Genomic DNA, 22529 nt, shown 5'->3' with positions numbered 1-22529 from the left:
GAAGGAATCCGGACCCCTCAGTCCTAGTTGGTTGGCACAGGCATGTGAGTTATACGCAGTACTTAGGGCATTGGAACTTTTAAAGGATAAAGAAGGAACCGTGTATACTGATTCAAAATATGCGTATGGAGTGGTAAAAACTTTTGGAAAAATTTGGGAGGAACGGGGACTTATTAATTCTCAAGGAAAGGGTTTGGTTCATAAGGAACTGATTGTCAAAATTCTACGAGCAATAAGAGGGCCCAAGCGAATAGCTGTGGTACACGTTAAGGGACACCAAAGAGGAACGACCCCTGAAATCCGAGGGAATAATCTTGCTGACCAAGAAGCCAAGGCGGCAGCACTACTTGCTGTCACCATCACCCCGCCGGCAGGTGAAACGCCGGCAAGGATCCTAAGCCCACAGTTTAGTAAACTGGAAATGGATAGATTAGAGGAAATGGGAATAGTGGAAAAAGAGGGTAATTGGGAACTACCTGATGGGAGACAGGTGTTACCAAAAGCACTAACATGGAAAATAATGAGAGGTATACACTCAAAGACTCATTGGGGTGTCCAAGCATTGGTTGATCAATTCGCAATAAAGTACATGTGTATTGGGGTTTATAATGTAGCCAAGGGAATCGTACAGGGGTGCCTAACGTGTCAGAGGATCAATAAGCAACATCTTAGGGAAAAAGTACAAGGGGGACGGGAATTGGCACACCGACCATTCGCCAAAATACAGATTGATTTTACTGATCTCCCTAAAGTAGGGCGATATAAACACTTACTTGTACTAGTAGACCACCTCACACATTATGTCGAGGCGTTCCCTACTGCTAGGGCAACCGCCAATACAGTAGTAAAAGTACTTTTAGAGCATATCATACCACGATATGGGAATATTGAAACTATTGATTCAGATAGAGGCCCACATTTCGTTTCCAAAGTAGTAAAAGAAGCTCTAGCCCCCTTTGGAACTAAATGGGAGTTCCATACCCCTTGGCATCCACAAAGCTCCGGGAAAGTAGAACGAATGAATGGAGAAATAAAGAAACAATTAACTAAGTTAATGATAGAAACTAAAATGTCATGGGTAAAATGCTTGCCAATTGCTTTATTAAATATTCGGACTCAGCCCCGAGCGGATACTGGAATTTCCCCATTTGAAATGTTATATGGCATGCCCTATGATATGGAACGCCCAGTCAATTATCCTACTTTAGATGAAGATAGTATTAACCCTTATATTGTTCAGCTGATGAAAAGGAGAGAGCGATTGTGGAAGAACGGAATGGTGGTACAGAGGCCACCCCTAGATATATCCATACATTCAGTAAAGCCAGGTGATATGGTATTAATCAGAGCCTGGAAAGAATCCTCTCTCACTCCTAGGTGGGAGGGGCCCTTTCTTGTTTTACTTACCACAGAAACTGCTGTCCGGACTGCAGAACGAGGATGGACGCACGCCTCGCGAATTAAAGGACCTTTACCCGGAGATCAGTGGGAAGTAGCAAAGACTTCAGAGGACTTAAAACTAGTGTTAAGGAAGAAAAAGGAGCTGCATGAATGAAGGAATCCTTTTGGAAGAACGGTAAAGCCTAGTTAATACCAGTGGTTCCAGGTATCCCCTGAAGATAATTTACAGGTGGTGAACTTTGCTCCCTGACGTACAGAACGGATACCTCATCAAACCGGCGGAACTGATATATATATATATATATTAACAGGAACTCCTCAGTACTTACCTTTCTGTTGTGGAGACTGAAGTCCCTAGACCACCGGGATATTTTAGCAGGATTACGTGTTTAAAACATAGTAACCACAACCATTGGAGTTGGGTGTTTTGTAACTGTGTAAGGTACAGTCAGAAATTATATTGTAGCTCTAGAAGGAGATATTATTATTGTATGAAGTGTCAAGAGTACCAATTCCCCCGTGGAGACCAATTGAATAGAGTAAAAATCAATAGACTAATTTGTGGGTGGGAATTATTAGTACCCGAAACCTGGGAAGTATATGAGAACGATTGGCCTAAAACTATAAGGCGGGGTGCTATCAGATTCGCGTGGAATCGAGCTAGACATATCACTAGAATGGTTTCTGCTCTTAAATAAAATTTGTGTAAGGAATGCTGGTGGACACACTGTGGTAACAGCCACCCATTCAAGGACGGCTGTACACAGCGTACCCAAAAGAGAAGGGGACTAAACACGTCCGCCTTATAGGGTTGGGGGGGGGTAGCTACAGGAAATCCCTAACCAACCCAAAGCTCCTATGACCCTGAGTCCTGCGAGTGTCTTTGCCATTTCCCAGGTAATATAAAATATTCTGCACAGTTCCTGAGAAGGAGCTAAATCCTATAAAGGCCTTGCAGGTGGAAAACGCGCCCTTAAGAAATATGACTGCTGCCGAGAAGATGAGAAACCTCGCTGCTCCAGGCACCGGAGTAGGCGAAGTAGGCAGAGGCGTATGGAAAAGGGAATGTGAGTACACCGTGAGCTCATTGGCGGGTAATGGCGAGAAACAGACACTTCGAGAGGGGGAATGGACTCTGGGAACCTGACCGGGTATGTCCTGGCAAAGAGATAACCGGGAATTGACATTGACACCTATTGGTATTCCTTGGGGAACTCCACCAACAATCCGTATTTGGATGATGTTGCTATGGTATTTGCTTGTTGGGTCTACGGCATCTGGCAATATCAGCCATCAACCCTTCAAATGGTCACTAATACAATTAGAACACTCAGTTGTCATACAAAACAGAATTACCCCAGGCGCTCCCTCTTTCACGGCCCACTTAAGTTCCCTAGTAAAGTCATACCATGGATGGGCCCCCATGGATGAGAATACTCGAAAATATACAGTTCAGCATAAAGCCTTTTATATGTGTCCAGCTAACAATCCAGGAAAAGAATATTGCAATCACCCAGCTGAATATTACTGTGCATATTGGGGCTGTGAAAAAGTAGCATCAGAATAGGCACCGGGGGGGGGGAAAGACCAATTTTTAACTGTGGGATGGGGACCCTCGGGATGTCAAAAACCCACCTATGGGCCTCAAGGTTCGGTCCGGGGAGGCACATGTTGGCATATTTATCTTAACATTTCGAAACCTGAAGATCTAGGATGGACTATAGGGAGAACTTGGGGAATCAGGTTTTGGGAACCAGGCACGGATACAGGGGGAATAATTTTAATAAGGAAAGAGCCGATACCCAATGAACCCTCCGTTGTGGGACCGAATCCAGTCATAGCAGAGAGAGAAGATAGTAAAAGTATTGTACATACTGTCACAATCCTTCCTAACATAAACGTCACTGAAAATAACACCCCGGGCGTATCAACAAAAATCAAACCCTTGACTCTCGCACCCGGAGTCAGCCCATTGTGGGATATGCTTCAAGCCAGTTATCGAGTACTGAATGCCACCTACCCTAATATAACTGAGCATTGTTGGTTATGCTATGACATTCGACCACCCTTTTATGAAGCTATTGGGGTAGACAGTAGATTTAAGAAGGCCAATGGAACAAATCCAGCTCAGTGCTTGTGGAATAAAGAATCTGGACGTAAGCAAGGGATAACAATGTCCCAAGTATCAGGAAAAGGAAAGTGTATAGGAAATGTCCCAAAAGACAAACGGCACCTGTGTAACACAACTCGCAAATCAGGAGAAATAACAGCTGAGTGGTTAATTCCTGCAGATAATACTAAGTGGATTTGTTCCCAAACTGGGGTGACACCTTGTATATCCCTAAAGGTCTTTAACTGGACAACTGAATATTGTATACAAGTAGCTGTGATACCTAGGCTAATTTACCATCCCGAAAATTTCGTTTATGATTTTCAAACTACTCAGGCCCATCACATACAAAAACGTGAGCCCTTTACAGCCCTCACTGTGGCAACCCTCATGGCAGTCAGAGTTGCTGGAGCTGGTACAGGAATAACCTCCCTTGTACAACAAAATCAAAAATTCCAATCCTTAAGGGTAGCAGTCGACGAGGATTTAGCTAAGATAGAAAAGGCCATGACAGCCCTGGAACAGTCTGTCAGGTCTTTATCAGAAGTAGTATTACAAAACAGGCGGGGCTTGGATCTAATGTTCATGCAGCAGGGGGGGTTATGTGCAGCCATACGAGAGGAGTGTTGTGTATATGTTGACCATACTGGATTAGTTAGAGATACAATGGCCAAGCTACGGGAGGGGTTAGAAAAACGGAAAAAAAGACTGGGAAGCACAACAGAGCTGGTATGAGTCTATGTTTAATCATTCACCCTGGTTAACCACCCTATTATCAACTATTGCAGGACCTCTTATTTTATTGATCTTATTTTTGACTTTTGGACCATGCATTTTCAATAAGTTGATCGCTATTGTTAAAGGGCGTTTGGAAACTGCACACTTAATGCTACTACGAAAACAATATGAACAAATCGGGGACGAAAGAATTCCTCCTATCCTTGGGCGGGCAAAAGAAGCATTGGATCGATTTAATGAACAAAATCAGGATAAAATAGAAAAGGGGGGATTGTAATGAACGGGTTAACTTTGTTCATGAAATCGCACATGGGGGTAGAGACATTCTCCACAAATACCCCTAAAAGTCTTACTGCTAATCTTGACCTTTGGTCCGTGTATTTTAGATAAAAGTTGTAGCCCTTGTTCAAAGCAGAATAGAATCAATTCGGCTAATGGTGCTAAAACAACAAATATGATAATTTACTTACATACTAATCGGGAAGGGGGAAGACACACATTGTGAAAAAACCCAAGTGCTTAAATGTTGTGTAAAAGTCACGAGGAAAATAACAAATATAATTTACTAGATAAGGGGATTAACTCTACCACGACTGACTACATATCTCCACAACAAAAGACATTCTACATCAAAAAGACACTTCCCCTTGAGAAGATGGACCGAATCTGCCCAATAATGAACCTACACGAGCAAAGAAAAAAAAAGGGAGAAACAAGACAAGGTGAAGATTGACAAGGGGGGGGGGGCATAAACTGTATAAAAGGAATGTAACTATAACAGAAAGTTGCGAGCTTTTGGCGGAGCACTGCCTCCCCGGCCGCCCAGCGCTGTTTTGCTCTTTTATCGCTTGCTAATAAATTTGACCTTTTTTTATTCACTACAAATTGGCTCCTCCAATTTGTCACAAGCGTCTATAACAAAGGACAGGCAACAAGAACTTCAAATGGGTCAGTGGTTGCAAAAGCAGCCCTTCGACTCAAATGGATCCTTCATTGTGCATGATCGGATGTAGGCAGTACTAAGATGATAAGTTGCAATTATTTTTATGTACATGTATACTAATCTGATGAATATGCAATTAGTTATTCTATATAACCTGTTTGTGCTAAAGCTGCAGTATGCACGCTAGGTGGAACTATCTCCCATGCATCCAGCGCTGCAATAAAGAATGCCTGCTTTCTAAAACTCCAAAACGAGTGTTAGAGAATTTCTTTGACCAGCTTTTTGGTATCAAAAGCAGTGTGAGGAGGAGCAGCAGCAGCAGCAAGCAGCAGAAGGACACATGAGGGATACATGCAGACAGGGAGAGACTTCAGCTAAACAGGGAGTATCCTCCAACCAGCTGAGCCCAGACCCGCTGATTGGACAATCCGGCAAGGGGCGGAGCCTGCACCCGGCACCACAGGTGATTTAAACAGGCTAATTGCAATGGACCCCACTCCCCTCCCCCCTCCTCCCCCCTCCTCCCCCCTCCCCCCTCCTCCCCCCTCCTCCCCCCTCCCCCCCCCCCTCCCCTCCCCTCCCCCCTCCCCCCCCCCCTCCCCTCCTCCCTTCCCTCTAGTAAACCAAGAACCCTAGTAAATAAGCACACCATTTGATTGCTAGCTGAACAACAGGGAATTTAATGCCTGATGGGAGAGGCTATTTAGAGCTCTCACAATGTTCCATCTGTTGCTGAGCTAGCACAGATTGCTAAACCTAAACTGGCAGAGCAATTGCAGTAAATCCCAGAGCAGCTTACCCAATGCTTATTCCAAGACCAAAATTCCTTTTCCTATGTCTCATAGTATAGGGCAGAACGTATCACTAAAGCATCTTGTCTGAATATATGTTTTACTGCAGACTGTTAAATCTACTGATTACACCTGTGCTGGGTCCAGTAAATGGAACATATGTTTTGTTTGTTCAGACCACCTTTTTCAGAAAAACAACAGTCAGTCTCAGTCTTGATCTGAAGACATGCATCTTGATGGGCAGGCCTGGAAAGGGCCCTTTGCACTTCTCTTCTTTAGCCAGCTCATCCTGCACCCCTTTGTTTCTGGAAGGGTCATTTCATGTATATGTTACATCACTTTTAACTGATTCAGAAATATACTTTGATGTTTTTCTAGAATCCTCTCTTTTTTTTTTTTTTTTTTTTTAAGCCCAACATGAACTACCATAATACTGTGAAACTGAAGTGCTAGTGCAATTTTTTTTCCTTCTTGCTGCAAAATCATGCAGTGACAGATGTTATGGCCAGGAACCAAAATCTTGTGCTGTAATTAGCTATTATTAGCATGTGTATAATCCCTTTGGGATTAACTGGTCACCTAAGTGTGGCTTCAAGTGTCACCTATGTTTCACAGGGACCTAAACTAAGCTGTTTTGTTGAAAAAAGAATAAGTGATAAGTGTTTTGAAGCCTTTCTAATTTATAGAAAATGCTGCAATTCAGCCTATCTCAAATCACCGTTCATTTTGTGTTGGAAAGGAACCATTTTGCACTTGGATTCTGTTTCAGGTGAGAATCCTTTGAAAAGTTGATGGGCATCCAGACCTCAAAAAAACACTTCACATTATTTGCTCATTTAAAGAACAATGTAAAAGAAATTAAATAGGTCTTTAGTTGGTTTTCCTTTCAGTCCTAAACAAAGTAAATGCTGTTGGTGAGAAATGCAAGGAAAAGGGATGCTGCCCAGGGAAGCCAAACAGGTAGCTGGTATAGTGTATACATGAGGAAAAATTGTGCCTGAATTAAGAGAGCTTGTTATCTTGGCACTCGGTGTGGAAAGCTGTCAGCCTTGTGCAATCCCTTTAGCACCCTGCTGATCTCTGGATCTCATCTCAGAGAATGGCCATTTGGCATCGTTCTAGAAAAACAGGCCAAGGGTTCAAGCAGGACAAGGTAGATCCACATCGCCCAGGCCATGGAGCACCCAGGAACTGGTCACAGCAGCTGAGCATATTTTATCTCCCTATACTTCCAGGTCTTGGTGTCCCCAGGTAAGACCATCCAAAATGCCCAGGGAGAAGGGGACATTGCTTTGACAGATCTGCAGGTGGGGTAAGAAGTGGAGCTCTCTCTTAAGGGACCTCTGGTATTTCCCAAAAATCTTCTTGGACCAGCAGTATAATGCTGGACAGCATTAAAGTGCTCCATCTTCCCCAAAGCAAGCCACTTACTGAGTACACTGAGCTCTATGGAAATGTAGATTCTGAGGTGTTGCTGTGAGGAAGTAGCCACAAGGGTACTTACTTTTTGATGTGGCTGATTTAAAAAAAAAAAATAATTAAAAAAATCCCTACATTAAAATTCCAAAGGGCTCCTATTCTAGGCTCTTAGTGTCCTTACAATGAGCAAAACCATCTGACTCCCCCATGTGTAACTTCTCCCCTGCAGCTCTGATACACCAGAGAGCTTTGTTCCTGGAACATCCTGTGCAAATAAGTACTGTTCAAGCCAGCTGTCATGACCAATGGGCCAATGCCTTTTGGAGTGAGAGGCGAGCAGCAATTCTGTGCTCAGCAAGCTTCTGCCTTTTTACTTAGGGTGTTGTTTGTGAAGGGTTTGCATGCAAAACAACCACCAAAAGACAGTTTTACTCTGAACACTTGAAAGAACAGATTACATTAAGTCCTTCCCCCAGACATGCAGGATATCAGCACCTCTAAAATGTAGGTGGAATCTGCACAGAGGCAGCTCAAATAAGATTTTCCCCTGACAGCAAACATTGTCTTTCCCATATAATGAGCAATCCTAAACAAATTGTCTGGAAAGCAACACATTACACACATGGGGAGAGGTTGCATGTTTCTGTTCCAGAGTTCCTGGACAAGTGGTTGCAGGAAGTCCAACATGTTTGGAAAGCTTCAGACTTACTGTGAATGTCCAGACTGCTGAAGCAGTACCAAAAGGTTCAGGACTCCCTAGGTTTACTCTGTAGGAACTGTAGAGTCATGCCTAATGGATATGTCCAAGACTTCTGGATGCCCAGCGGCCCAGTTGGAGAAGTAACTGTCAAAGCTGGCAAGTTCTGGACAAATTTCCTGCATTTTTAACTTCTACCCAGGTAAGAATTCTGGGTAGAAAAAGTCTGGGTACATGGATAGCCTGTGCAGAAGAGAAATTCTCTGGGCAGTCAAAGAAATTAAATAAGGAAGGTGTTTACAGTTCACTACCAAAAAGTTTTTTCAAGTGTTTTCTGGCTTCCTATTAATTTGTGCTTTATTGTACCTGCATGGAAGGGTTCTAGCAGGAACATCTGGGGAAGGAGAGCTATAGCATTTGTGCAACTGGAAATGTTGATGAGACAACCTGGGTAGAATGTGTATGGAGAAGTTTTGATGCATAGGGGAACTTGGGTCTCCAAGGTTTTGATGTGGACTTGGAGGCAAAATCTTGTTTTTCATTCAGCAGATAACGTGTAACATCTGTCAGCTCCTGCAGGAGGATCACCTTAATTTGATGATGCAAGTATTGGAAGTGCTTATGCTAGATCTACCCAAGGCAAATGAGCAAATGTGAAAACATGCCTATGCAGATGTGTACGTCTTACGTCTGGTCCATGAGTTTCTGATTAACATATAAGGAGCAGGAAGAATTGAATGAGACAAGAGCGTGGTACAGGCACTTCAGCAGGCTTATTAGCTTTCTGGGCTGCTTTTTCCATTATGCAAAAGCTGTGTTTGTATTAGTGTAGCAGTCAGACCCACCAGTATGGGGATTACTGTTGGGTTTTACATAATGGATTATCCAAGATTAAGTGTTTTGTTCAGGCACATGAGCAAAAATAACCAATTAGAAACTTTGCAGACCCATTATTTAAAGGCAGATGGAGGGCAATTCACACAAAACTCTCCTGCTGACTACAGCTCAAAGACTGTAGCAGAGTAGTCTCAGTGACCTCCAGCATCTCTGTCCCAACAGGTAGGTCAATATTCAGCAGAGAAGAATCAGGTTAGCATCTCCTAAAACAGAAAACTGAAGCTTGTGGCTGCAGTTGGGAACAGAATAACTACTTGGGAGTTTGGAAGTCCAGGGTTGGACTCAGCTCAGTTTTAAATATTTTTGTTTTAACTTGGCATCATAACAGATATTCAGGCATAAATATTCTGCAAGAGTGTCTAGGTAGGTGGTCTCTTCTCCCAAAGTGTTGAGACCAAGCATATTGGAATATGGGTGAGCTGGCATAGACTAGGAGATAAATACAACCTTGGCCAGCTTGCAGCTGTGTTATAATGGCAGATCAAGCCTCCAGAGACTGAATATCATCTGTTAAATTTGTAGAGGAAATGATCTAACTGAGACTATTGTTAAAATGTATTTGCCATTAGAGCAGACAGCCAGGAAATGCCTGATTAGGTGATGAAAACTGGACATAAAGAATACAGTTTTGCCAGTTTTAAACCAAAGTGAATAAACACCATGAAAAATTTAGAAACTATGTATTTCCAACCAACAAGGTTTTGCCAGAGATCATCAGAACATTTTTGTTGTTGTTGTCAAAACAAAAATTCAATTAATTTCTAATTTTATCAACTTTTATCAACCTTATCCAGAGTCTGTCTTGATTTATAATGTAAAAATTATGTGAACTGCACTACTGCTAATGGAAAGCAAAATACTCTGTCAAAGTAATTGTCATTGGTGGTCAGGGATACAGATCTGGCTGGATTTGGGCATAGCATTTATCCAGGTTTCTCAGTGAAATAGTACTGTGTTCAGCATGGAATGAAACTAGTTTTAAAATGGGAGGAATGTATTTGTAGGCACAGCACTAGCTATATATATGTGCTACAAGAAATAAGACTCTGCATGTTTATTTTTTTCTTGCAGGATGAAATATGCACAGTATGTTTTCCTGGCATTGCTCTTCTCTGCTGTTGAATATAGCCTAGCTCAGACCTGTACAGTGGAGTCTTTCTCTGTGAAAGACAATTTTGATCCAAAGAGGGTAATTATGACTACTTCATCTACTAAACATAATATACCAGGAGAAGCTTCACTGTATAAACTGGTTTCCCAGTGTATAGGATGTATTAATGTAAACGTTGTCATTAGAATGTTATCTTTTTATATATAATGTCTCTGGAACATGTTTCTGCAGTTCACTCTTGCTAGTGGACATTAAGGTAACACAGACCACAGAAATGTTGGGGATGCTAGACTATTATAGTTGACATAATCTTCTATTAGCTCAAGTTCAGACTGGCTCTCAGTTTTGGGGAATCCATGAATGGAACACTTTTTAGATTATCAATAGAAGGAAAGGTCAAACAAGTACCCTGGAGGACTTAGATCCACTGCTGTCCATTCTTGGGATTTAGGTCAACACAAATTTTTAACTAAACTGGGTATCCTAAACAAAGACTGTCTAGCTTCTAAATAGGGTGTCTTATTTGTCTGCCTCTGAACAGAAAACCAGGGCTAACTTTGTTTTGGATTGGTCCAGAATGGTGTGCCAGTACCTGTTTGGACTGGTTGTCTACAGTATATGCCATCATATCATTTCCAGCCACATCCAGAATTTGTGGGGTTCCAGAACTTTTTTCCTACAAAATTGGCCTTGCTGAAAACAAACATATTCCTGGGGAGAAAATGCTTTGAGAACTCCAGTGTTTTGATAAAGCAGTGTTATTCTTAGCCTCATGTATTCAGAAGTTGCAAATTCTATCTCAATCTTCCTTAAGCATGTAACTTCCCAGACAGATTTCATCACGTTAACTGAAGAGTTCAATTGATCAGTGCTGTGTTCTGCTTCCCCCATTATTTCTACTGATACAGGTAATTTTTGAGGTGCTCCCAGTCATGCAATCACTTGCTTGTACTCTATTTTGATTTCAGCACATATTGGTTTTAAATTTTCAAGGTCACTTTTTTCTAGGAATTTTATTCTTCTTAATTTCATTTCAGTTCCCCCTATTGCTAGTCACCCTAACACACTCTTTCTTTGTCATGGACATAGTCAGCATTTTCTACTTCTCTGTATAGACACTTTACACCATTAGAGATCATGAGCAAAAGCTTGACTTTAGCCTGTCAGCCACAACAGGAGTAACTGGCTAGTGGCTCCAGCCAGTTTGATTATGGCTTTGTGGCTATGATTTGGTCTCCTTATTGACATCCTTCACAAAGAAACCAAGGTTTAAATGGGAATAGAGAATAATTGAAATGATTCATGACAGTAAATCCTGAGTTATGGGTGAAGCATTTCAGGATGGCATTTCAGAGAAGATTACAGTGTTGCGCCACCACTCCATGAAAGTCTCAAGTGCTAAAGAGTAAATGCATACAGAAATTCAGACTTCCTAGAACTATTTCTTTTAATGCCTACCTCACAAAAGAGCATAGAGGTGAGTGTTGAACTGTATAGCAGAACCTGTGTAGTACATACCCATGCAAACTCAGACTTTTACCATAGGCCAGGCAGTGGCTACTCTTGCAGCGGTGATTAATCGAGACAATTGTATTGGGTTTGCATGGCAAGGTTTTGGTAGCGGGGGTGTGTGTGTGTGTGTGTGTGTCTAAAGGGGTGGCTTCTGTGAGAAGATGCTAGAAGCTGTCCCCATGTTGGAGACAGCAAGTTCCAGACAGCTCCAAGACAGACCCACTGCTGGCCGAAGCTGAGCCAATCAGTGACAGTTGTAGCACCTCTGTGATAACATATTTAAGAAGGGGAAAAAACCTGCTGCACAACAGCAGCTGGAGAGAGAAGTGAGAATATGGGAGAGAAACAACCCTGTAGACACCAAGGTCAGTGAAGAAGGAGGGGGAGGAGGTGCTCCAGGTGCTGCAGCAGAGATTCCCCTGCCGCCCATGGAAGACCCCACGCCAGAGCAGGAGGATGCCCCCGAAGGAGGCTGTGACCCCGTGGGAAGCCCATGCTGGAGCAGGCTTCTGGCAGGATCTGTGGACCCATGGAGAGAGAGGAGCCCATGCTGGAGCAGGTTTTCTGGCAGGATTTGTGACCCCTTGGGGGACCCACACTGGAGCAGTCTGTTCCTGAAGGACTGCAACCCCGTGGAAGGGACCCATGCTGGAGTGGTTTGTGAAGAACTGCAGCCCATGGGAAGGACTCACATTGGAGAAGTTCATGGAGGACTGTCTCCCATGGGAGGTACCCCACGCTGGAGCAGGGGAAGAGTGTGAGGAAGAAGGAGCAGCAGAGACAATGTGTGATGAACTGATGGTAACCCCCATTCCCCGTCCCCCTGTGCTGCTGGAAGGGAAGAGGTAGAGAAACTCGGGAGTGAAATTGAGCCTGCGAAGAAGGGAGGGGTGAGGCTAAGGTGTTTTAATGTTTGGTTTTATTTCTCATTACCCTACTGTGATTTGATTGGTAATAAATTAAATTAATTTCCCCAAGTTGAGTCTGTTTTGCCCATGACGGTAATTGGCAAGTGATCTCTCCCTGTCCTTATCTCGACCCATGAGCCTTTCATTATATTTTCTCTCCCCTGTCCCATTGAGGAGGGAAAGTTATAGAGCGCCTTGGTGGGCACCTGGTGTCCAGCCAGGGTCAACCCACCACAACAATAATCTTTCATTTCAGTATGCAGGGAAATGGTATGCTCTAGCCAAGAAGGATCCAGAAGGTCTTTTCCTTCAGGACAATATCTCTGCTGAATACAGCATTGAGGAAGATGGCACAATGACAGCATCTTCCAAAGGCCGAGTGAAGCTTTTTGGGTAAGTGTGTGCCTAACTTCTAACTCTAGCTGATAACATGATATACTAAAGAGATGGTGTGAATGGTGATTTATCCTAAGTGCACAACATGACTGAGTTGCTATTATCAACAAGACAAGCTCAATAAAATTAATACCTTAGAGGCCAAAGGTGATTGAGTCCTGGGTTAGTTCTCATTCTATTTCTGGTCTAGGCCCATGATAAAACTATTGTATAATTGCCAATTTAATGATAAAGTAAAATCTTTAATGATAGGCTGGTAAAGCAAATAAATTGGAATGAAAAGAAGGGAGCCAGTGTAGCCTGTGAGAAAGTGAGTAGCTCAACAGGTTTGAGGGAAGGAAATGAGTGTAAATGAGTGTTACATTAGTGGGTCTTTCAATGTGATATTGTTTAGACTTCTTTGGAAAATACTCAGTTAGCTCTTGGATACTTTTATGAGACCTGAATAGACAGATGGAAGTCCCTTGGTGATGGCTACCATAAGGGATTACAACATGTGAAGGGATTAAGTGGTTTTCTGGCTATAGATAGAGAAGAAAAACAGAGACTTTTTACAGGTTAATACTAACTCTGCTGCTATTCAGTGTTAACTAACCAAAATATTTAACTGGGTGAATAATGGAGGAAAGCAGGCTGCCCTGAACCTTAGGTTTAATAGCAAAGCACTCTAGGATATTTTGAGACAAGGCAAAATGAATTTGAACAGATATGGCATACAATGTATGTGGGAAGAATACTCAAATTATAGTTGTGTATTTCTGAATGGCCTCTTTGGAAATCATGCACGATCTCAGTGGATGTCATTACAGGTTCTGGGTGATTTGTGCTGATATGGCTGCTCAGTACACAGTGCCTGACCCAACCACTCCAGCAAAAATGTATATGACATACCAGGGCCTGGCTAGCTACCTGTCCAGTGGTGGTGAGTGAATTTCTTCATCCCCTTGGGATCAGTCTATAGTTTATGGTTGCCAAAACTTGTGTATTTCAGTATATGAGCAGTCAAAACAGCTAAGCTCAAATTGTTCCAAAGCATCCTTGGAGGGGGAAGCTTTTTCCAAGGTTTTTATCTCCACAGGAGGGGTAGAATTCAGAAATTCCTCAGGGACCCTACCTATCCACCAGTTTAGTTAACAAGGAAGACACAGCTTAAAGATAGCTGACATTGCAAATAGGCTTTGTACAGCTGAGCACTGTGCTGAACCTAGGGAAGCAATTCTTCCTGGACTCCCTGAATTCCTCATAACTGGTGGGACATGATACATGAATCCAAATCTTCATCCCATCAACAAGGCACTGATCATGTCAGGCAGGCATGGCAGAAGTTTGCAGCACTACCTTAAGTCCCTCTCACAGAAATTCCTTGTGTCACACCTCATTTATGCAGCCTTCATACCCTGTAATTCCTTTCTGAATCTCCCACAGCTGTTAGGTTGCCAGAGAGACTAATTCTGGAAGTTGGGCAGTTGGGATTCAACTTGTTAGTGCATGACAAAATACATTCCTTCCATACTGGCAGATAAACTACACTAAAATGTACTCAGCTGAAGAACAAGGCTGGAAAACAGAAGCCATCTTTTACTGAGACTATTCATATAAGTGTCCTGGTTTCAGCTGAGATAGAGTTAATTGTCTTCCTAGTAACTGGTACAGTGCTATGTTTTTGAGTTAGGTATGAGAAGAATGTTGATAACACTGACGTTTTCAGTTGTTGCTCAGTATTGTTTAGACTAAAGTCAAGGATTTTTCAGCTTCTCATGCCCAGCCAGCGAGAAAGCTGGAGGGGCACAAGAAGTTGGGATAGGACACAGCCAGGACACCTGACCCAAAGTGGCCAATGGGGCATTCCATACCATGTGACGTCACATCTAGTATATAAATTGGAGGGGAGTGGGGGCGGGGGGGGAATCGCTGCTTGGGAACTAACTGGGTGTCAATCGGCAGGTGGTAAGCAATTGCACTGTGCATCATTTGTATATTCCAATCCTTTTATTATTACTGTTGTCATTTTATTAGTGTTATCATTATCATTATTGGTTTCTTTTTTTTTGTTCTATTAAACCATTCTTATCTCAACCCTCGAGTTTTACTTCTTTTCCCGATTTTCTCCCCCATCCCACTGGGTGGGGGGAGGAGTGAGTGAGCAGCTGCGTGGTGCTTAGTTGCTGGCTGGGGTTAAACCATGACAATAAGAAATATGATCTGCTTGCCCTTTGTCTCAATACACCCACCTAGACAGGAAATATAAAGAGATTTTGTCATCTAAAACCTGAACAGATGTGGTCCAGCTAACACCTTTAGTCACAGAAACCAAATGTGAAAATGCACTAAAAGTTCAAACCTTGGCTGGACAAGAGTCTATCTTGTAGAGATACCCAGCCTTTGTGTTAAGAACTTCATGGCTATTTCTATCGTCTCAATGAAATTGAGCCTGTTCTCAAGATCACACTTTCCCATCATCCACTTTGTAACCCTCTGGCCTGTGCTTCAATCCAAGCTCTGGAGCTCTCTGATAGAGAGAGCATGGATGTGTTTGATGCCTTGGTGTTGGCTGTACTCTTGTCTGTGTGGTAGAGACCAGACAGCAACAGGGCCAAGCTCAGTCCATAGGGAGTCACCCATCATTGGCACTTTCTCAGCACAGCTGCCATGTGCTATAACAACACGATGGGAAACATGGTAGATTCAGGGCACATCATGTTTGCCCCATTCTTCACCTCACAGTGTAGACATAAGCTAAACAATTAGAGGTGACCTTCTGTCCTTTGGGAAGATGTCCCTGTCAGGTATTATAGTAAAGTCTCCATCTGCTAGAATAACACATGCATGCCTTTGCTCTGTGTTTTCCACCATGACAAACACATCTGATTTGATGTTTCAGGGGACAACTACTGGGTGATTGACACCGACTATGATAACTATGCTATTACCTATGCCTGTCGTAGTCTGAAAGAGGACGGCTCCTGTGATGATGGCTACTCCCTGATCTTCTCACGCAACCCTCATGGCCTTCCCCCAGCCATTCAACGCATTTTGCGTCAGAAGCAGGAGGAAATCTGTATGTCTGGCCAGTTCCAGCCTGTGCTGCAGTCAGGTACTTTCAGTGACTTAAATGCATTGGAGTGACTGCATTGGCAGCTTGTAGGACCAGGCAATTGCACTTGCTGTAAATGCAAGAGCCATTGCAAACTAATTTTTATTCTTTTAGAAACATTTTTTGTAGTGTCATATTTAATAAGAATGTGGCTGCAAAGCAAAGTCTGTGGAAGGGAGAGTGAGTCAGATTTAGGGTGGTTCTGCAACCTTTATTTTTCCTTTATAGCAATCCTGTGCTCTGAAGATAGCACACTATGAAAGGAAGAATGTCTTTGTTATCCCAAAAGAATCACAGAATAATTTAGGTGGGAAGGGACCTCTGGAAGTCTTTGGTCTAGCCCCCTGCTCAAAGCAAGGCTAACTTAAAGCAGGTTGCTCAGGGCCTTGTTTAGTCAAGGTTTGAACATCTCCAAGGATGTTCCAACCTCTCTGGGCCCCTGTTTCAGTGTCTGACAACCCTCATGGGGAAAAAGGGGTTTCCTTATAATGAGTCAGAATTTCCCATGTTGCAACTTGTGTCCATTGGCTCTTGTCTGTGCAAGTGCGAGAAGTCTAGCTTCATCTTCTCTACATCCCCCTATTAGGTAGTTGTAGACAGCAATAAGATCACCCCTCCAATCCCCCATCCTTAGCCTTTTCTTCTTAAGGTTGAACAAGCCCAGTTCTGTCAGGCTCTCCTCATATATCACAATAGATACATACAAGGGCCTGGACATAAGATGTTTATGAACTTGGAAATGCTTGGCATGGCCACTTGGATAACATTGCATTACCTTCACTCTGAGTACTGTTCCCTACAGGAAAAGTCAGTTTCAATAAGGAACACACTCATCCTTCCTAGCTGTCAGTATGATTTGATCCCTAGACTTCCTGTGTAACAGAAACTACAGAGACTGAGGGGCTCTGAGCAGCAGTTCTGCCAGTGTCTGCTGACAGTGGGAGTGAGCTGTTGCTCCACAGAAATACAAGTGGATCAACAGATTCTTTTGCCAGGTCTCACAGCTGTTTTGAGAGTACCTTTGACTGGAGTTATGGAAGCTCATCTTCCAGCTCATCTGCTGTCCCTGAGATGATGATATAAGTTTCTAGTGTTATGCTGGAGGCAAGAACTCCACTTTTTTGGTAGAATGATCCCAGCTTAGCTCCCACACTCTCTATATGCACAACAACTTCGCTGGAGATGGGCCCTTAACTAAACCAGATTTGAGGACCTAGACTGGAGTATTGCCTCATTAGCATATATGTTAGGCCTAGTTGGACAGGAAGTAGCCGCTAAAAATCTCTTAATGGCATGTCATTGTGTGAGCCAGTTCTCAGCTACAGAGCACATATGGGCATCCTGTAAGGTCACAGAGCTGGTAGAGGGATCCCTGTTCCTTGCACTCTGTATTGCTTCCTGTAGCAGAGAAAGGGTAACTGGTTTGTGGGCTGAGTGTCTAGGTGTTAGAGTAAGCTAAAAACTCATGACTCTTTGTGACTGGTGAAGGCAAACAGAACTCGAAACTGTCCAACAGGCACAGAACAATACAAACAGTCCCCTTGACTTAATCTTGTACTGTGGTTCAGGAGTGCCCTAGGATGGCTGTAGCTACAGTTTCACTGAGGACTAAAAATGCTGTTAAAGCACTGGGATGGCTTTGCAAATTCATTTGCATGGACTAAAGTTCACTTTCTCTTTCTTTACAGGGGCATGCTAATAAATATACTTCCGGTTCTATCTTTAAGCATTGAAACCAGACTTCTTGGTCTTGAAGCTGTCATTCACTGTTAAAAAAGAAAATCATAGTTTAGACTAGTGTTTTACTCCTGAAAAGCAAGAAAAAGGTTATGTGTTTGTAACTTGTGTGTAATACATTATTGATAACTGAATTTTCAAGGGAATACCTAATGAGGCATTTGTCAATAAATGTTTTTTTAAAAAAAATTCTTCAACTGTTTCTTGTTACATACAGTATGCCTCTTTTACCAGCATTTCTATTTTAATTCTGAAGTTATAAAAACCTGTTGAACAATAACTCTGAGCTGAGACTGACAATGTGCTCTTTGCTACATATCTTACTATGCTATATTTCTGGTACATGTTAATGTCCAAAGATCTGCACTGAGTATTTCTAATCAAATTATCGAGCTAGTATCATAACTAACTAACTAAATAAATAGAGCTGAATCAAGAATGTAACAAAGCAACTTGTTCTCTCAATAACCCAACTGCTTTAACTGAGCTCCCACTTATGTTGTCCTGTGGCCTAGGTAGTAATTTATTCCCCACTGCCTTCCTCCAAAGTTCAACAGCTGAGCAATACAGAGGTGATAGGGTTTGTGGCTAAGAATTTCACAGATGTAGGGGGAAACAAAAGAATATGACCTAGAAGATTCCTTGTAAGAAAAGGGGGATCTAGATAAGCATTTTTCAGCCATATATTTCACATTCCTCATGAGACAATCACATTCACTTTGAATGGTTTCCTATGAAAAAAACTACCAGTCCAGAATCACATAATGAACACTATATTGAACCCTACAGTTTGTCAACAACACAGGGTTTTTTCAGGTCATAATTACTGATGGTACAATGAAAACCAGACTGTACAGACCTAGCCCCTGCGGCATTTGCAAAATGTGTGGCACAATATTAGCCCTGAGTGAAGAGCTTCAGAGTAGCAAGATCATAAGGCAGCCTCTACAAGTTGCTTGCATAATCTGTTATCTACTGCCAATCATTATCTACTGTATCTGTTCGAAGGAGCATATAAAATGCTGAGCAAAGGCTATTCTCCAGGGCTACCAATAGTATCCTAGAGATGCAGGGAGTTCCCTCAAGATGAGTTTACTTTTCCCAAGATTCCTATCCAAGACTCCTCAGCCTATCAGCCAACAGAGAAGACTATTAGGAAGAGGTGTTATTTGCTTTCCAAGTCTAGAAAAGCTACCTTAAACAGAAAGTAAGATAAGTGTCAGTCACCATATCAAGCTAAGGACAGAAACAGAAAAGCAGCAGGAAATTCAAAAGGAAAACCTTTTAGGTAAAGACTATCAAGGTTTATTGGGTTTATGTGGCAAGGTTTTGGTAGCGCTGGCAGGGAGCTGCACAGTTGGCCTCTGTGAAAAGACACCAGGGGCTGCCTCCATGCCAGACAGAGCCAGTTCCAGCCGGCTCCAAGATGGACCTGCTGCTGGCCAAAGCTGAGCCAATCAGAAACAGTAGCACATCTGTGATAAGAAGGAGGAGGGGGAAGAGGTGATCCAGGACCTGAGCAGAGAATCCCCTGCAGCCCATGGAGGAGACCATGGTGAAGCAGGTATTTCCCTGCAGCCCATTGTGGCGGAAAAAGAGTTAACTGCAAGGTTAAAGCAAATTATTTATTTGAACTTCACTTACAGACTTAACACACCACTATTTCAGGTTTTACAGATACAATGGAGGAATGCACTATTGCAATTTTTTAAGGCAAGAGTAGTACACTATTACAACCACAAGCGACTCACAGACAACCACAAGCACACACATGTTTACAAACTTAAAGCATAAACAATATTCACTTACCCCTCCAGGTAAGGGCTCTCAATGCCAGGGAAGCTACCTTGACTGGCGTCCCGATCAAGGAGGGGGAAGGGTTTCCTTCACAAGCCAACTGTATAGTTGGAGAAGTGACTCCCCCATTTCCAACCTGAATCTTAGAGTTTTTATCCCCTGACTTGTGCAATGGTGTGTATGACTATGTCTGAGTGGATTATGATATGTGCCTAAATGGATTATGTATATCTGAGTGGAGTTTCCCCTTATCTTTCTTTTGCTGGTCTGTGATTGTTTGAATACACAAGGTTTTCATTTGAAACTGAAGCTGAAACCCTCCAGGTTTTGTGGGTTTTTTTACCTTGCTTCCTTAGGCAACTGAATAGTGGTTGGACTGAGACTCAGGGCATACTATTTGTTAAGGGATTTCAAGGCTCAGTTCAGGTTTTGGTTCTTTGAATGGCACAGCCACCACCCTGTTTAGTTTAGGGTTTATCAGACAACCCAGGGCTAAGTTGTCTCTGCAGAGAGACAGGGCCTCAAGGCAATCCAAGGCTGGGTCGCTTTTGTAACCACCCATGAGTTGCTTGTGTGCACTAGATATGGTGAAACTTGTTTGTGAACTATGAGCCGGACAAACCATACACCCATGAAGAGGACCATGCCAGAGCAGATACCCACACTATAGCCCGTGGAGGACCCCCGTTGGAGCAGGTACATTTGCCCTGAAGGAAGTTGCAGCCTGTGGAGAGCCCACACTGAAGCAGGCTCCTGCGAGGACCTCTGGCCTGTGGAGAGGAGTCCACACAGGAGCAGGTTTCTTGGCAGAACTGCAGCCCATGAGGAACCCATGGCAGTTTGTGAAAGACTGTATCACATGGAAGGGACCCGCACACTGGAGCAGGGGAAGAGCATTGTATTAGGTTTACATGGCAAGGTTTTGGTAGCGGGGGGGGTCTAAAGAGGTGGCTTCTGTGAGAAGATGCTAGAAGCTTCCCCCCATGTCCGATAGAGCCAATGCCAGCCAGCTCCAAGACGGACCCACCACTGGCCAAAGCTGAGCCAATCAGTGACAGTGGTAGTGCCTCTGTGATAACATATTTAAGAAGGGGGAAAACTGATGCACAACAGCAGCCAGAAGAGAGGAGTGTAGGGTTCAGTTATATGGAACTTAGTTATTGGGCCTGAAAATAGCTCATGGTCACAAGACTGTTCCAGGCGCCTTTAGAAGGTCTTGAACAGAATAAATAAGAAGATAGAAGAAGAAAGATCCCAATTAGGAAAACACAAGTGCACATTCCACGATAAAGGGAACTTGGCACAAACAACCTCAATTCAGGGGCTTATCTTGACCAATTGGACTAAGACAAGTCTTGTATGCTTTAATTAACACAACCAATTATGTCTTGTGTTTGTGCGCGTGGACAGTACCGATGTAACCAATCACCGCTTATGCTTGTGCATGTGGACACCAAGTGCTTGCATGTAGTAGCCAATCAAAGTCTCTCAACAACTTAGAGAATTGTATAAAAATGATTAGCTAAGCTCAATAAACTGGCGACTTTAATCATCACATTGGTGTTCCGTCGTCCGGGCCCCGCACAGATTAATCCCTAAACCCTACAGAGGAGTAAAGAAAATGTGACAGAAACAACTCTGCAGACACCAGGGTCAGTGAAGAAGGAGTGGGAAGAGGTGGTCCAGGTGCTGCAGCAGAGATTCCCCTGCAGCCCATGGTAAAGACCATGGCAAGGCAGGTTGTCCCCCTGCAGCCCATGGAGGGGGACAGTGGAGCAGATATCCACCTGCAGCCTGTGGAAGACCCCACGCCAGAGCAGGAGGATGCCCCCAAAGGAGGCTGTGACCCCGTGGGAAGCCTGCCCTGGAGCAGGCTCCTGGCAGGACCTGCGGACCCCATGGAGAGAGAGGAGCCGATGCTGGAACAGGTTTTCTGGCAGGATTTGTGACCCCTTGGGGGACCCACACTGGAGCAGTCTGTTCCTGAAGGACTGCAACCCCGTGGAAGGGACCCATGCTGGAGTGGTTTGTGAAGAACTGCAGCCCATGGGAAGGACTCACATTGGAGAAGTTCATGGAGGACTGTATCCCATGGGTGGGACCCCACGCTGGAGCAGGGGAAGAGTGTGAGGAGGAAGGAGTGGCAGAGACAATGTGTGATGAACTGACCACAACCCCCATTCCTCATTCCTCTGCCCTGTTCGGGGGGAGGAGGCAGAGAAACTCGGGAGTGAAATTGAGCCTGGGAAGAAGGGAGGGGTGGGGCTAAGGTGTTTTAAGATTTGGTTTAATTTCTCATTAATCCTACTCTGATTTTGATTGGTAATAAATTAAATTAATTTCCCCAAGTCGAGTCTGTTTTGCCCGTGGTGGTAATTGGTTGAGTGATCTCCCTGTCCTTATCTCAACCCACAAGCCTTTCATCATATTTTTCTCTCCCCTGTCCCATTGAGGCGGTGGAGTGATACAGCAGCTTGGTGGGCACCTGGTGTCCAGCCAAGGTCAATCCCCCACAGTCTGACTAGCTCAGTCGGAAGAGCATGGGACTCTTAATCCCGGGATCGTGACATTGGGTGCCAAAAAGGACTGTGGTGGGTTGACATTGGCCGGCCACCAGGTGCCCACCAAGCTGCTCTATCACTCTCCCTCCTCAGCAGGTTGGGGGGGAGAAAATAAGATGAAAATGAAAGTTAATTCCATGGCAGGCAGACCCAATACAAGCATGATGAGGAAGGAGTGGCAGAGAACTGTTATGAACTGACTGTACCCACCCCTTTCCCCATCCCCCCTGCCTCAGAGAGGGAGGAGGTAGAGGAGTTGGGAATGAAGGACTGAAGTTGAGCCTCGGAAGAAGGGGGGGGGGGGCATGTTTTAGTTTTTGTCTTTGTTTCTCACCATCCTTCTCTATTTTTAATTGGCAATAAATTAAATTAATTTTCCACAAGTTGATTTTTTTAATCTGACAGTAACTGGTAAGT

At 43.6% G+C, this 22529-nt stretch overlaps 2 protein-coding genes across 2 annotated transcripts; both read left to right on the top strand.

The window, feature by feature from the left end:
* The first annotated feature begins 295 nt into the window (after positions 1-295).
* Positions 296-2687, top strand: LOC126035323 (protein NYNRIN-like). Its single transcript, XM_049793824.1, has 2 exons — positions 296-1576; positions 1713-2687. The coding sequence occupies exon 1, from the start codon at positions 422-424 to the stop codon at positions 1553-1555; it is 1134 nt and encodes a 377-aa protein (XP_049649781.1). The 5' UTR covers positions 296-421; the 3' UTR covers positions 1556-1576; positions 1713-2687.
* A 6357-nt stretch (positions 2688-9044) lies between these two features.
* LOC126035387 (purpurin-like) lies at positions 9045-17941 on the top strand. The gene is made up of 6 exons (XM_049793940.1): positions 9045-9158; positions 10068-10185; positions 12784-12920; positions 13733-13845; positions 15805-16017; positions 17706-17941. Exons 2-6 carry the CDS (start codon positions 10069-10071, stop codon positions 17714-17716), a joined length of 591 nt encoding a protein of 196 aa, XP_049649897.1. The 5' UTR covers positions 9045-9158; position 10068; the 3' UTR covers positions 17717-17941.
* The last annotated feature ends 4588 nt before the right edge of the window (positions 17942-22529 follow it).

Source organism: Accipiter gentilis, chromosome W (assembly GCF_929443795.1).
Source record: "Accipiter gentilis chromosome W, bAccGen1.1, whole genome shotgun sequence".
In the NCBI taxonomy this organism is placed as follows: domain Eukaryota; kingdom Metazoa; phylum Chordata; class Aves; order Accipitriformes; family Accipitridae; genus Astur; species Astur gentilis.
This window is presented reverse-complemented; position numbering and strand designations above follow the sequence as displayed.